Source organism: Hippocampus zosterae, chromosome 10 (genome assembly GCF_025434085.1).
Source record: "Hippocampus zosterae strain Florida chromosome 10, ASM2543408v3, whole genome shotgun sequence".
NCBI classification, from domain to species: domain Eukaryota; kingdom Metazoa; phylum Chordata; class Actinopteri; order Syngnathiformes; family Syngnathidae; genus Hippocampus; species Hippocampus zosterae.
The window spans coordinates 9033404-9048459 of NC_067460.1; the positions used below are offsets into that span (position 1 = coordinate 9033404).

The 15056-nt window shown below is 46.2% G+C and overlaps 1 protein-coding gene across 11 annotated transcripts in view; it reads left to right on the forward strand.

Annotated features, from left to right (window-relative positions):
- ryr1b (ryanodine receptor 1b (skeletal)) overlaps positions 1–8525 on the forward strand; it is a 116299-nt gene extending 107774 nt beyond the window's left edge. For all 11 annotated transcript variants that reach the window (XM_052078747.1, XM_052078752.1, XM_052078754.1 and 8 more), the window contains 12 exons: positions 65–319; positions 1453–1583; positions 2483–2525; positions 2638–2771; positions 3001–3061; positions 3143–3289; positions 5848–5982; positions 6075–6231; positions 6605–6669; positions 6763–6863; positions 7535–7586; positions 7705–8525. In XM_052078747.1, the coding sequence (XP_051934707.1) occupies positions 65–319; positions 1453–1583; positions 2483–2525; positions 2638–2771; positions 3001–3061; positions 3143–3289; positions 5848–5982; positions 6075–6231; positions 6605–6669; positions 6763–6863; positions 7535–7586; positions 7705–7800 (1377 nt within the window). In that variant the 3' untranslated portion in view covers positions 7801–8525. The remainder of the gene's footprint in view (positions 1–64; positions 320–1452; positions 1584–2482; positions 2526–2637; positions 2772–3000; positions 3062–3142; positions 3290–5847; positions 5983–6074; positions 6232–6604; positions 6670–6762; positions 6864–7534; positions 7587–7704) is intronic.
- The last annotated feature ends 6531 nt before the right edge of the window (positions 8526–15056 follow it).

The window sequence follows — 15056 nt, forward strand, 5'->3', positions numbered from 1 at the left end:
TTTATTTTTTAATTAACGATTGCAATCGGCCTTTTCATCATCCACATGTGTCTGACCTCTCCAGGTGTCAGACAGCCCACCAGGCGAAGAAGAATTTGAAGGATCTGGTCTATTTGAGGGCGCCTCGGGACTGTTTGAAGGCTCGGGTGCTGATGAGGAAGGGTCGGGATTTGAAGATGGAGGAGAAGATGAAGATGAGGGCCCACTGTACTACTTCCTGGAGGAGAGCACTGGATACATGGAGCCGGCTTTGGCGTTCCTCAGCATCATCCACACTATCATCTCCTTCCTCTGCATCATAGGCTACAACTGTCTCAAGGTGAAATATTTGCCTTCTTCTGAACACTCTCAAAGCTTGTGAAGCCCGACCGATTAATCAACCAGTCGAGTTAATCGGCCGATGTAAGCTCTTATAGGTAACTAAAATAGATTTTTTTAAACCTTTTGTTTTTTTCCACATTATAATATAAAAGAAAGGTAAACACCCCCATGCCCCCCCCCAACCCCTCAAAAAAAACACACACACACAGAAGCAAAAATTAGCCGCTATTTGCAATTTTTTTCTCTTGTGTTGTAAAGTCCAAAATAAACATGCAGGCCCTCAAAGACCAATTTTGGACACCCGTGCCTTAAGGAACCATTACGGTATTTCTTTCATTTTGTATTTTTTAATTAATCGGGTGTCTGACTTTTACTGTGCCCCATATCTGAATCGGCATTGGTCGCTTCAAAGTTTCTGAAAATATCCCCGCTTGTCTATTGGTTTAATTTTCATGGTGTCTCTCTGATTGCACTGCTTCCACTCCACGCATCTGGAAGTTACAATTTTCTTTTTTTTTTGGCCAATCAGCTTTCAGCCTCATGGTGTTGCCATGTCACTCTAATCTGCCCAAGGCCATCACAGTCAGTCGTGCTGGCCAATGTAACATAAACCATATTTATTTGATTGACAAGCAAGCTTCCAAATTTTGCGGAATTGAATCGATCAGGCACCAGTCACATGTATATACCTGTAGGTATATATTCTTTATCCTCTATGAAAAAGAACTTATTACTGAGTCCCTTCGTGCAGTAGTCGTGGAAGAATGCTCATGGATATTCTCATTAGTAGAAGAGTACGATATTTTTTTTTCAAATCATTGAATTGAATTGCAGCATGAAACCATGATGTGCAAACTATTTAATGCTTTACAATCTATTTGATTATGTTATTATAAAGTAAAATATAAAGAGCTATTTTTACTCATTAAAAACACTGGATATACACAGCACAGTTGTGTGCTTTTATACTGCCTTTTTCACGGTGGTTTCTATAATTGCAACATGATAACGGTGGTATTAAAAGGTGGATTGTGTCCCCATTAAAGGCCCCAGGTACCAAATGCAAATTCTTGTGGGCAATCATGCAAAATACTGTATATATTTTTTTTCTTGGCTTCTCTCACCCTGCAGGTTCCTCTGGTTATCTTCAAGAGAGAGAAGGAGCTGGCCAGAAAGCTGGAGTTTGACGGCGTCTACGTGACGGAGCAGCCGGAAGACGATGATATCAAAGGACAGTGGGACCGATTGGTGCTCAACACTCCGTAAGAGTGCAGGTTTCACCTGAGCTGGCCCAAGGCACAAGCCATCTGAGCTTGCTTGAAGTCTTGATGACCAAAGCTTTTGCTCATTTTCACATAATTATTCAGTGTTTTATTTTTTGTTTGCTCTTCTGATTGGCATTGGCATTCCGATTTAATCAGACGATCGTATTTTTCAAATTTTTGCAGATTAGATTTTTTTCCCCACGTTAATTTATGGCAACATAAGAGAGAGTGACATTCAAAGAAGCAGATTTTTGCTGAATTTTCTCTCTTTTGTAAAGTTAAACAAATATTAAACGACAAATTATTGGAAAACAGTCAAATGTTCTGCCTGTAATTCTGACATTTATTGTTGGAACTCCACCCAAAAGGTTATTTTTGTCATGATTTATTTTTTAAATGAATCAATTGTCTGAATTTTATTCTGCCAAATATCAAAATCAGCATCGCATCAAAGGATCTGTATCGGATCAGGCCCTTCCCTGTAGTGTTGTGTTGCGCTACAGTTTTTAGCAAATTGCTGTCGCTGTGTTTGAAAACCAAAAACAACAAACCAGATGACACATTTACAGTAAATGGTACAATATAGTGTTTTATTTTTGTTACTGTTTGTCCGACGAAATCGTATCAGTATGCTGTTTTTATCACTCCCCCCTCACCCGCCATTCTTATAGCTCCGATGCGCTACCTTTTGAGATTTAAAAAAAAACAGACATGGATACAATTGTTGACAATCTACTGGTATTTAATCAACGCCACATAGTTCCAGGAAAGTGAAAATTGGAAGTGGGCCAGCTCGGTATTTGACCTTTTCAGTCAGTATTCACATCACATGCACTACGGTACATGCATAAAAGTAAAAATGTGAATTGCAATCGCTCGTTTTTCTGTGACTGCAGAAGCTTCCCCAACAACTACTGGGACAAGTTTGTGAAAAGGAAGGTGGGTTCACTTTTTGGTCTTAAGTATTTTCACTGAAAGAACTGTCACTGAAAGGGGGGAAATATTAAAATAATTTCTAATCTTATTTTATTTATTTTTGCATGTTTGATAGGTATTAGATAAATATGGCGACATCTACGGCCGAGAGAGGATCGCCGAGCTGCTGGGCATGGACTTGGCCTCCCTGGACGTCAGCGCCATGACGCACGATAAGAAGCCTGAGCCCGACAACTCAGTTTTCAGCTGGTGTGTTTGCGTTGCCAATTTAAGGCCTTTAGAACAGTCTTGCTAAAACTTTGGAAAGAGATGACTTGACGTGGACTAGTTTGTGAGACCCCACATGACTTGGATGTGAAGTTCTTTATTTTAAACAAACAAGAAGTGTCATGTTGCCTCGATTCAACAGATCTGTCTCTGTGCGGCTCGGTTGGGGACCGCTGATCTAGTTGATTGACAATCTACATCTTCTCTGTAGGATAACATCCATAGACCTCAAGTACCAGATCTGGAAGTTTGGTGTCGTGTTCACGGACAATGTGAGTCGAAGAAACCAAAGCATCTGATTTGAAGATCCGAATTTTATCTCTGTGTCTGACGTGCTTTCTTCTCCTGGTAAGACCTTCCTCTACCTGGTCTGGTACATGCTCATGTCGATGCTCGGACACTACAACAACTTCTTCTTCGCGGCTCACTTGTTGGACATCGCCATGGGCGTCAAAACCCTACGCACCATCCTGTCCTCGGTCACCCACAACGGAAAGCAGGTGACAAAAGAAATATTGTTGCAAACCACAACCGGGGTTTAACAATTTGGGGATTTGTCAGGAGAGCTAAATAGTTTTTATTCCGTTTTGACTTTTGTTTTTTTTAAATTCTGATTTAGTTTCTATGTTTTTAATGTTTTTTTTTTGTTTTGAAAAGACTTCAATTTAGCTTATTTTTGTTAATTAATTTTTTTTTTATTAAATATTGTTTTCGTTGAGTGCAAGATTAAAAAAAAAATTGTAAAGTGTTGTGTAATAAACTACAATTCTTAAAGCGTTTGACCCCTGAAAAATCATTTATATTAAACTATTTTCCGCACTATAAGGCACACTAAACGCATTCAATTTTCCCAACAGCTGACAGTGCACCATCTAGTGCAGGGGTGTCCAAACTTTTTGCCAAGGGGGCCAGATTTTATGTGGTAAAATGTCGGGGGGCCGACCTTGGCTGACATTCTGCACAACAATATTGTTCAACAAATTTTAGTAAGCCAGTCTGTTTCACATTTCCATTTTTATTTTTATTTCAGCAATCTTAAGAATTTCTTTTGGCTCATTTGAAACAGGTATATCACATGCAACTGCTTATTCACTTGACTTTTTCTTAAACAGAAGTCTCCTGAGTGCAAATTGATTGATTTGAAACATAAAATGTATCACCATGACTTTTCAATAGTCACAAAACCTTTGACTCGAACAACAGGGAAATGAACAAGCAATACACATATCCACAACTGCAAGGATCATTTGAAATATGACATATCAGTCAATATAAACACGGAGTGATGTCTTGTTAACTCGTGAGTGATGCCCTCTAGTGTCTAAATGCTATTACTCATTTAGCCACTAGAGGGAAGCAGTACTCTATGAAACATCACTCACCAGTCTACGAGACCTCAGTCAATGCAACACGTGTTCCATTGCGCCCAACCTGCGGGCCAGACGGCACTGATTTTATGACGGGGGCCGAGGGCCGGATGAAATTCGACCGCGGGCCGGATTTGGCCCGCGGGCCGGACTTTGGACATGCCTGATCTAGTGGATGCACTGTGCAACCGCAGTCACGATTGTAGCTTCCATTCGACGCACCTTATCATGCAGTACGCCCTATATATGAAAAGTTTTAAAATAGGCCATTCATTGAAGATTTGCCTTAAAATCCGAAGTGCCTTATAGTGCAGAAAATACGGTAGTTTGTTTTCTAAATGTAAGCTGCAGTTGCTGGTCTGGCAAAAAATTATTTTTCAGTTTTAGTAGTACTGTATTTTCACGACCATTCGGCGCACCGTATTTTTGGGCGCAGTCTCATTAATGGGTGCTATTTCTGTATTTTACACATAGACAAAACGCACTGTATTATTGGCCGCAGTTTTAAAGTGGTAAAACATACGCCAGCTTAAACATACGGCATTCATGCGCGCACGCTAAAAACACGTTAGCTTGAAGCATACGGTATGTTTTTAAAAAGGCAACGGAAGCAAAACTGAGTTCCGTTGTATTTTATTTAGCCATCGTACAATGTACTCACGTTTTTCGATCAATCATCACCCAGAAATCCATCAAAGTCGTCATCCTCTGTATCAGAATTGAATAATTGTGCAAGTACCGGTAATCCATCAAAAACGCCACGTTCCCTCTTGTTGTCAGAGTCACTCTCATTGCCATGTGGGTGCACAGAAATGATGCCGGCTTTGCCAAAAACTCGAACAACAGTGCAAGCAGACACGTTCGTCCAAGCAGCCACAATCCATTCGCAAATTGTGGCGTAACTCGGCCAGCGCTGCCTCTCACTCATTGTAAAGTTGTGTATGCCATCGATTATCCATTGTTCCCATGCCGTTCGCAACTTTACTTTGAACGCCCGGTTGCAACTTTACTTTGAACGCCTGGTTGATGCTGATGTCCAGTGCTTGGAGTTCTTTAGTCAAGCCTCCGGGAATAACGGCAAGCTCAGAGTTCATTTGCTTGACTTGGTTTTTCACCGCTGCTGTGAGATGGGCACGCATGCCAAAAGCATAACCGATGGCTTGAAGTATGAACTGAGCTTCGTAGGCGTGTCTCTTTATAGAATTTATTTTCGGGGGTCTTAGAAACCAAAACCGAAGTTGTTTTGCAACAATGCACATTGCCACACTCTACAGGTATTGGTACCTGCTTGAGGCGTCCCTTTAGCGTCCACTTACACGCCCACCCTTCATTCATTGGCGGACTTCTCCCCCGCATGCCTGTCCACAGTCACTTCCACCTTTTCTCTATATAAACAGCGTGTCGGCTGTCAGTCAGGTTTTGGAACTCATTGCATATACAAGACGCTCCCCATCATAAGGCGTCCTGTCCATTTTGAAGAAAATTTAAGACTTTTAATGGCGCCTTATAGTTGTGAAAATACGGTACTTATTTTGTTCATTTCATGAACTGTAATAACCTTGACCACGACACAAGCTGGCTCAGTGCAACCTTGGCTTTGCGATGAATGCGAACCAGAAACACAGGAGAGACAACAAAAACAAAACCGCAAGCCGTCTAAGCTTTCTTAATACTTCTCGCGTCCTCCACAGCTAATGATGACGGTGGGTCTGCTGGCTGTGGTGGTTTACCTCTACACCGTGGTGGCCTTCAACTTCTTTCGAAAGTTCTACAACAAGAGCGAGGACGAGGATGAGCCCGACATGAAGTGCGATGACATGATGACGGTGCGTAGCAGACGTGCCAAAAACACCAGTGGCAATTGTTTAATCATGGTTGTCCCACCTTCACTGGAGTATATTTGACTGTGCCCCTGCAGTGCTATCTGTTTCACATGTACGTTGGCGTACGGGCCGGCGGCGGCATCGGAGATGAGATCGAAGACCCCGCCGGAGACGAATACGAGCTCTACCGAGTGGTCTTCGACATCACTTTCTTTTTCTTTGTCATCGTCATCCTGCTGGCCATCATTCAGGGTAGGAACTCGTAGCCCGCCACGCTTCCGTGGCAGGTTTCTCAGGCTAGCATGCTGTTGACTTTGCTATCTTAATTGACTTCTGTTAAGCGTACATGCTGACCAATTTCATATCAGAGCTTTTAATTAGCCCACAGCCTAAGTTGGGAGTAGGAATTGTTTTTTTGTGTTTGTTTTATTGACCTGCGTGTCTGTGTCGGTACTGTCGGTGTGCACTTGAAGTGGTACTGTATTTCATAATTCATTTCAAAGTCTTGTACGCACCCATGAGCTACGGCTTGTGGGCCCCCCATTTGAAAAGTCTGCACTCGAGCCCCGAGACTGCTTTTCCATTCCAGTATTGTAATGATCAGCATGCACTTGCGCTCTTTCAGGTTTGATCATTGATGCCTTCGGGGAGCTAAGAGATCAACAGGAGCAGGTCAGGGAAGACATGGAGGTGAGTTTACCCGCTTTCCGACTCGCTTCCTCTCCTCGACGTTCTTCTGTCTGACAGGGGGGGGGGGGGTGCGTCTTGTCTCTTGTTGCGCAGACCAAGTGCTTCATCTGTGGAATTGGCAGCGACTATTTTGACACGACGCCACACGGTTTCGAAACGCACACTTTAGAAGAACACAACTTGGCCAACTACATGTGAGTGTCGCTTCTTCGATTTGACTGTGTTTTCATTTTCAGATGGTTCATGTCTTCAACAGGACTTTAGTATTTTCATATCATCTGTGCCCAAAATTTTCATCTGTACAGCACAAAAATTACATGCTCCACTTTCACTTTTTTGCTCCCATCCTTCATGAGCTAAACTCATTGGGTTCTATTTTCATGGTTGACGGATCAGCGAGAGGGAGGGGTGCGCCGCTATCTGAGTGGTCACAAACGTCTTCAATCTTGGCCAATCAAAGCGGCTCCTTTTATTCCCTTCAAATGCAGGGCACCAGAGTTCAGAATCTGTATGTCCAATCATATTCACCAAAATGGTTCATGCTTGCACCAGCATTTAGACACGGTCTTCGAGAGCCGAAGTTTAGATCGACTTTCTGCCACCGCGTTGTCACTTCGTCGGGCGCATCTTCAAGAACACACCCTCACCGCACCACAATGGCAAGTTTGGCTGATACCGGTCTGCCAAATTGGCACATACACAGCAAAAAGGAGGACATGCTGGCATTTGCACCATTTGTAACCTCTGTACATTGGAGTTTTGCTATACCATGTGTTTTGATGTGGGCATGTTTGTATGCTGTGATTTTTGTCTTTCAAGTTTTGTCAGATTGCATGTGTTTTCCCCCCTCACGATCATCTTGCAGGTTCTTCCTGATGTACCTCATCAATAAGGATGAAACGGAGCACACGGGACAGGTGAGCCAGTGACGCCATGTCAAGTTTTTCAATTCCAACCTTGCACCGCTCATAACCAAGCACCTTAAACCAGACGTTCAGACTGCACCATCGTTTGAATCTGAATTTAATTTCTTAGGAGTCGTATGTGTGGAAGATGTACCAGGAGCGCTGCTGGGACTTTTTCCCCGCTGGGGACTGCTTCCGAAAGCAGTATGAGGATCAGCTGGGATAACACGGACGACAAACCCAGGGAGAGGCAGATTGAGAAGGGAAATATGGATCTGAATCAAGGAGTCAGCAACGTGACGAACAATTGGATTGCAGCGTATCCAATTTGATCAAACAGTAGCGTGATGGGAAATAGGCCTATTTTGTCACAACCCTGTCCATAGATTGCCTTGCTTCTACGCACGCGCGCGCACAAGCACTGGATACTGTTGTCAGCGTCACGGCTCGTCTTCACTCGGAGCAGTACCTGAACGCGTCGCGCTCATCAAACAGACGGAATGTGACCGTGTAGTCACTGAGTTTTAGTGCCTATAGCAAAGTCACTGCTTATTTTTTTTGTTTGTTTAGATGAGAGAGAGAAATGCTTTATTTGTTGACGGAATGCTTAAGAACAGGGGTACTAAAACTTTTTGGGACCGGGAGGGAAATTTTGTTCACTTAGAAACCTAAAATCGATTCAATCACTGAAAACTCAATGAGGTATTGTCTTTTTTTTCTTTTCCATTTTCCATTATACTCCTCACCAGCAAATTTTCATCGGAGATAGCTTTACTTGTCCCTAAATGTATTTTTTACACTGATTTCATGTCTTTTTTTTCTAGCACATCAAGAAATGTTTGTTTTTAAGTTTGACCTAAGAAAGCATGTGCCATACGGATTTGACCATGCCTTGTCATTTATAGCTATGACGGTTCCAAAAATAAAATAAATAATCAACCTGTTGCTGAACCTTATCTTTATATATGTATAATTACCATATTACACACATTACACATATGTGTATTATTATGAGGAAAACCTGGCTTGATTGCGTAAAATAATTCAGGTTCAGAATCAGCACAAAAAAATAGTCTAAGAAATGTACCGTACTTGCATCTCTGATGAAAAAAAAAGAAACAATTTGTTATTAAAGGAGAACTCAAGGCAATTTTTTTCTTTGCACCAATTGGTTTTATGTGCCCCCAGAAGTCCAAACATGAAATCCTGATTCATATTGCTTTCACGGAAAAAGAATTAAGCAGATGAATCCATCCATTTTCATCAGTCTCGGGGGCTGCTGCCATTTTGTCTTGTCAATAGGAATTGACGTCCCGTGAATGTGAATGTGAAATGCAAGCCCGAAGGCACTTTGATGTTACTTTCTTTCAACAGGACAAAATGGCAGCGCCCTGAGATTGATGAAAACAAAAGGATTCATCCACTTAATTCTTGTTCCACAGATGCAATATTAATCGTGAGGGCACATAGAAAATAAAATGTACGCTTCATCAATGATTGAAACACTTCTTACTTTCTCAATGTCGCATCAGTTTTTGAAGCCAACGTTTGGGGATATTGATTTGCGAGAGGTGAAGTCCGCTTTCCCATGACCATCATGGAAATTGGCGTTGATATCATGTTGCATTGATGAATCAGGAAATGTGCTGCTCGCTATTGAAGTATTGCTCTCCCATATGTCAAAACTGGAAGTAAAAATATTCTTCCAAAAGACATTCCTCCTTGTTCCGTGAAAACGACACAAATGGACTTGGCCCACTCTTGTTCTCAGTGGCTCAATGAAATGCAATTAACTTCTCAACAAAATTATTCATGACCTTTTGAAAGAAAATCATTCAAATTCAACTGGATTCAATTAACTCATTCACTCCCAAAGACGTTTTTAAATGTCTTTTCAGACTTGGTCCAAAATTGTCTGGTACTGAATTACGTATGTATCTATGATTCGGTAGCTGACTTTGCACTGCTTACATTAAGAACATGACTGCCAACAGAGAGAAGCTTCTTCACAAGCAGCCAATGTTGCCAATTGCTCGTTATATTGAGTGACTTTTGCCCAACAGCTTTTGCAAGTACCAGTATTTTTCCAACTGGCAAGCTTAATTCCTGCTGAAAATCGCAAAATGAGTGCAAGTATTTCCACACGTCAATTGTGTCGAACCCAAAACACAGTTCCCATTTTGATGGTGCAAAAGCAGCAATTCGCAATCCACAAAATATCACTTGGCTGACCCCACATGAAAAAAGTTGATGAGAAAACTCAAACGGTGCTGTCACATGCGACACAATCATGTGATGTCATTTGCGAGTGACACAATTGCAGATTTATTTATTTTTAATCCCTCTTGAGTATCTTGATTGGCCTGAAGCTAAAGTCTCATTTTTTAATGTATATTTTTTTTAATGGTACAGGTTAAGTCTACTGCAGTTTTACCGACGCCCACTTTGAGAATAATACTCATGAAGGAATGAGCACCCCTCCGTGAGTCGTCACCTTACCGTGGTGGAGGGGTTTGTGTGTCCCAATGATCCTAGAAGCTAAGTTGTCTGGGGCTTTATGCCCCTGGCAGGGTCACCCATGACAAACAGGTTCTAGGTGAGGGGCCAGACAAAGCACGGCTCAAAGACCCCAATGATGATTGAAATAAATGGATTTGGTTTGCCCGGACGCGGGTCACCGGGGCCCCCCTCTGGAGCCAGGCCTGGAGGTGGGGCTCGTTGGCAAGCGCCTGGTGGCCGGGCCTACACCCATGGGGCCCGGCCGGGCACAGCCCGAAGAGGCAACGTGGGTCCCCCTTCCCATGGGCTCACCACCCATGAGAGGGGCCAAAGGGGTCGGGTGCAATGTGAGCTGGGCGGCAGCCAAAGGCGGGGACCCTGGCGGTCCGATCCTCGGCTGCAGAAGCTAGCTCTTGGGACATGGAATGTCACCTCTCTGGCAGGGAAGGAGCCCGAGCTGGTGTGTGAGGCAGAGAATTTCCGACTGGATATAGTCAGACTTGCCTCCACACACAGCCTGGGTTCTGGTACCAGTTCTCTCGAGAGGGGTTGGACTCTCTTCCACTCTGGAGTTGCTCACGGTGAGAGGCGCAGAGCAGGTGTGGGCATACTCATTGCCCCCCGTCTCAGTGCCTGTACATTGGGGTTCACACCGGTAGACGAGAGGGTTGCCTCCCTCCGCCTTCGGGTGGGTGGACGGGTCCTGACTGTTGTTTGTGCATATGCACCAAACAGCAGCTCAGCATACCCACCCTTTTTGGAGTCCCTGGAGGGTGTGCTGGAGAGTACTCCTGCTGGGGACTCCCTTGTTCTGCTGGGGGACTTCAATGCTCACGTGGGCAATGACAGTGAGACCTGGAGGGGTGTGATTGGGAGGAACGGCCCCCCCGATCAGAACCCGAGTGGTGTTTTGTTATTGGACTTCTGTGCTCGTCACGGATTGTCCATAACGAACACCTTGTTCAAACATAAGAGTGTCCATATGTGCACTTGGCACCAGGACACTCTAGGCCGCAGTTCGATGATCGACTTTGTAGTTGTATCATCGGATTTGCGGCCGCATGTTCTGGACACTCGGGTGAAGAGAGGGGCGGAGCTGTCAACTGATCACCATCTGGTGGTGAGTAGGCTCCGATGGTGGGGGAAGATGCCGGTCCGTCCGGGCAGACCCAAACGTACTGTGAGGGTTTGTTGGGAGCGTCTGGCGGAATCCCCTGTCAGAAGGAGTTTCAACTCCCACCTCCGACAGAGCTTTTCCCATGTTCCGGGGTTGGGGGACATTGAGTCCGAGTGGACCATGTTCCGTGCCTCCATTGTTGAGGCGGCCAATCTGAGTTGTGGCCGTAAGGTGGTTGGTGCCTGTCGTGGCGGCAACCCCCGTACTCGCTGGTGGACACCAGCAGTAAGGGATGCCGTCAAGCTGAAGAAGGAGTCCTATCGAGCCTTTATGGCCTGTGGGACCCCAGAGGCAGCTGACGGGTATCGATTGGCCAAGCGGGCCGCGGCTTCGGTGGTCGCCGAGGCAAAAACCCGAGCGTGGGAAGAGTTCGGTGAGGCCATGGAAGCCGACTTCCGGACGGCTTCGAGGAAATTCTGGTCCACCATCCGACGTCTCAGGAGGGGGAAGCAGTGCACCACTAACACTGTGTACAGTGGGGATGGGGCGCTGCTGACTTCGACTCGGGACGTTGTGAACCGGTGGGCAGAGTACTTCGAAGACCTCCTCAACTCCACCAACACGCCTTCCTTGGAGGAAGCAGAGCCTTGGGACTCTGAGGTGGGCTCTCCTATCTCTGTGGTTGAAGTCACCGATGTGGTTAAAAAGCTCCTCGGTGGCAAGGCCCTAGGGGTGGATGAGATCCGCCCGGAGTTCCTCAAGGCTCTGGATGTTGTGGGGCTGTCCTGGTTGACACGCCTCTGCAACATCGCGTGGACAACAGGGAGAGTGCCTCTGGATTGGCAGACCGGGGTGGTAGTCCCTCTTTTTAAAAAGGGGGACCGGAGGGTGTGTTCCAATTACAGAGGGATCACACTCCTCAGCCTCCCTGGTAAGGTCTATTCAGGGGTGCTGGAGAGGAGGGTCCGTCAGGAAGTCGAGCCTCAGATTGAGGAGGAGCAGTGTGGTTTTCATCCCGGCCGTGGAACAGTGGACCAGCTCTACACCCTTAGCAGGGTTCTCGAGGGTATGTGGGAATTCGCCCAACCAGTCTACATGTGTTTTGTGGACTTGGAGAAGGCGTTTGACCGTGTCCCTCGGGGAGTTCTGTGGGGGGTGCTTCGTGGGTATGGGGTACCGAACCCCCTGATACGGGCTGTTCGGTCACTATACCACCGATGTCAGAGTTTGGTTCGCATTGGCGGCAGTAAGTCAGAATCGTTTCCAGTGGAGGTAGGACTCCGCCAAGGCTGCCCTTTGTCGCCGATTCTGTTCATAACCTTTATGGACAGAATTTCTAGGCGCAGCCGAAGCGTTGAGGGGGTCCGTTTTGGGGGCCTCAGTATTGCATCCCTGCTTTTTGCAGATGATGTGGTGCTGTTGGCTCCTTCAAACGGGGCTCTCCAACTCTCACTGAAGCGTTTCGCAGCCGAGTGTGAAGCGGTTGGGATGAAAATCAGCACCTCCAAATCTGAAACCATGGTCCTCAGTCGGAAAAGAGTGGAGTGCCCCCTCCAGGTCGGGGAGGAGATCTTACCCCAAGTGGAGGAGTTCAAGTATCTTGGGGTCTTGTTCACGAGTGGGGGTAGGAGGGAGCGGGAGATCGACAGGCGGATCGGTGCAGCGTCTGCTGTGATGCGGACGTTGTATCGGTCTGTCGTGGTGAAGAAGGAGCTGAGCCAAAAGGCGAAGCTCTCAATTTACCGGTCGATCTACGTCCCAACCCTCACCTATGGTCACGAGCTATGGGTCGTGACCGAAAGAACGAGATCCCGGATACAAGCGGCTGAAATGAGTTTTCTCCGCAGGGTGTCCGGGCTCTCCCTTAGAGATAAGGTGAGAAGCTCAGTCATCCGGGAGGGGCTCAGAGTCGAGCCGCTTCTCCTCCACATCGAGAGGAGCCAGATGAGGTGGCTTGGGCATCTGATTCGGATGCCTCCTGAGCGCCTCCCCGGTGAGGTGTTCCGGTCATGTCCCACCGGGAGGAGACCCCGAGGAAGACCCAGGACACGCTGGAGAGACTATGCCACCCAGCTTGCTTGGGAACGACTCGGGATCCCCCGGGGAGAGCTGGAAGAAGTAGCTAGGGAGAGGGAAGTCTGGGCTTCCCTGCTAAAGCTGTTGCCCCCGCGACCCGCCCCGGATAAGCGGTAGATGATGGATGGATGGATGGATGGATGGATGGATGGATGGATGGATGGATGGATGGATGGATGGATGGATGGATGGGTGGATGGATGGATGGATGGATGGATGGATGGAATGAGCAGATTATCATCAGCGTTTGCGATTGCCGCCATTCAGCATGAATCGGTTGTTCAGACACTTTGAAGTCTTACGGATTTATTTATTGTTTCTATGCCAACGACTGTTTTTGGCCCTTGGCTAACGGCGAGCAAACAGGAACGAATTTAATTTATGGGTGTGTGCGTGTGTGTGTGTGTGTGTGTGTGTGTGTGTGTGTGTGTGTGTCTGTGTGTGTGTGTGTGTGTGTGTGTGTGTGTGTGTGTGTGTGTGTGTGTAACCCTCCCCTTCCGGCTACCAATGAGGAGCCGGCTCCCATCGTTCACTTCAAAGGCTCCCCAGAGCCGGCTCGTTCGCGAACGACACATCACTACACTGGTGCTAATATCAGCTAACAGGACGTAGTGAGTGGGTTGAGGAGAGCTGCATGAGTTCCAGTCTTTCTGGCAAATGTTGATCAAATATGGCTTTTCATCACAAAATTAAAACAACAGCTACATTTATGTTCCGTCACTGGAAATCCCTCATTGGGTTATTTGTCCACCTAAAACATTGTGGTAGCAGAAAATGGGGTACGTTGCATTGCTGCTTTCCTATTGGACATACTTGACCCACAATACCCAGCAGTTGAGAATCCGAATCATCTTTATTGGCCAAGTATGTAGAACACACAAGGAATTTGTCTCCGGTATAACACGCTGCATTAGTATCATTGTAAACAAGGACATGACAAATAGGTATGCAAGGGCATTTCGTAATGTAAGTGAGACAATGTGCAAAGTATCAAGCAGAGCTAAAGTGATCAGTGGTAGAATACAATACGGTGACAGTTTGTACAGTTGGTGCAGAAAATCATTGAACCATTTTAGAGTGACCAGTAGCAGTATTTGTAGTACAAGAGAGTGACTACGTCAGTGATTGTTTAGGGAGTTAATGGCTAGAGGGAAGAAGTTGTTTAAGTGTCTGCTGGATTTGGTGCGCATGGATCTGTAGCGCCTCCCTGAGGGGAGTAGCTGGAAAAGATGGTGGGCAGGGTGCGGGGGATCCAGGAGTATTTTCCGTGCCCTTGTCTTGATCCTTGCAGTGTGCAAGTCCTCAAGAGTGGGTAGGCCGGTGCCAATGATTTTTTCCACCGCCCTAACTGTCCGTTGAAGTCGTATTTTGTCCTTTTTTGTGGCGGCCCCAAACCAAACCGTGATGGAAGAACACAGGATTGATTCGATGACTGCCGTGTAGAACTGTCGTAGCACCTCCTGTGGCAGACCATGCTTCCTCGGCAGCCTCAGGAAGTACATCCTCTGCTGGGCCCTTTTCAGGATGGAGATGGTGTTGACTTCCCACTTCATGTCCTGGGAGACTGTGATTCCCAGGAACTTGAAGGTCTCGACGGTTGACACAGGGCAGTTGGATAGTGTGAGGGGCAACTGTGTTTCCTGAAGTCCACGATCATCTCTACAGTCTTGAGCGTGTTCAGCCCGAGGTTGTGTCGTCGGCACCAGAGCTCCAGCTGCTCCACTTGTTGGCGGTACGCAGACTCGTCGCCGTCTTTGATAAGACTGATGACCGTGGTGTCGTCTGCGAAC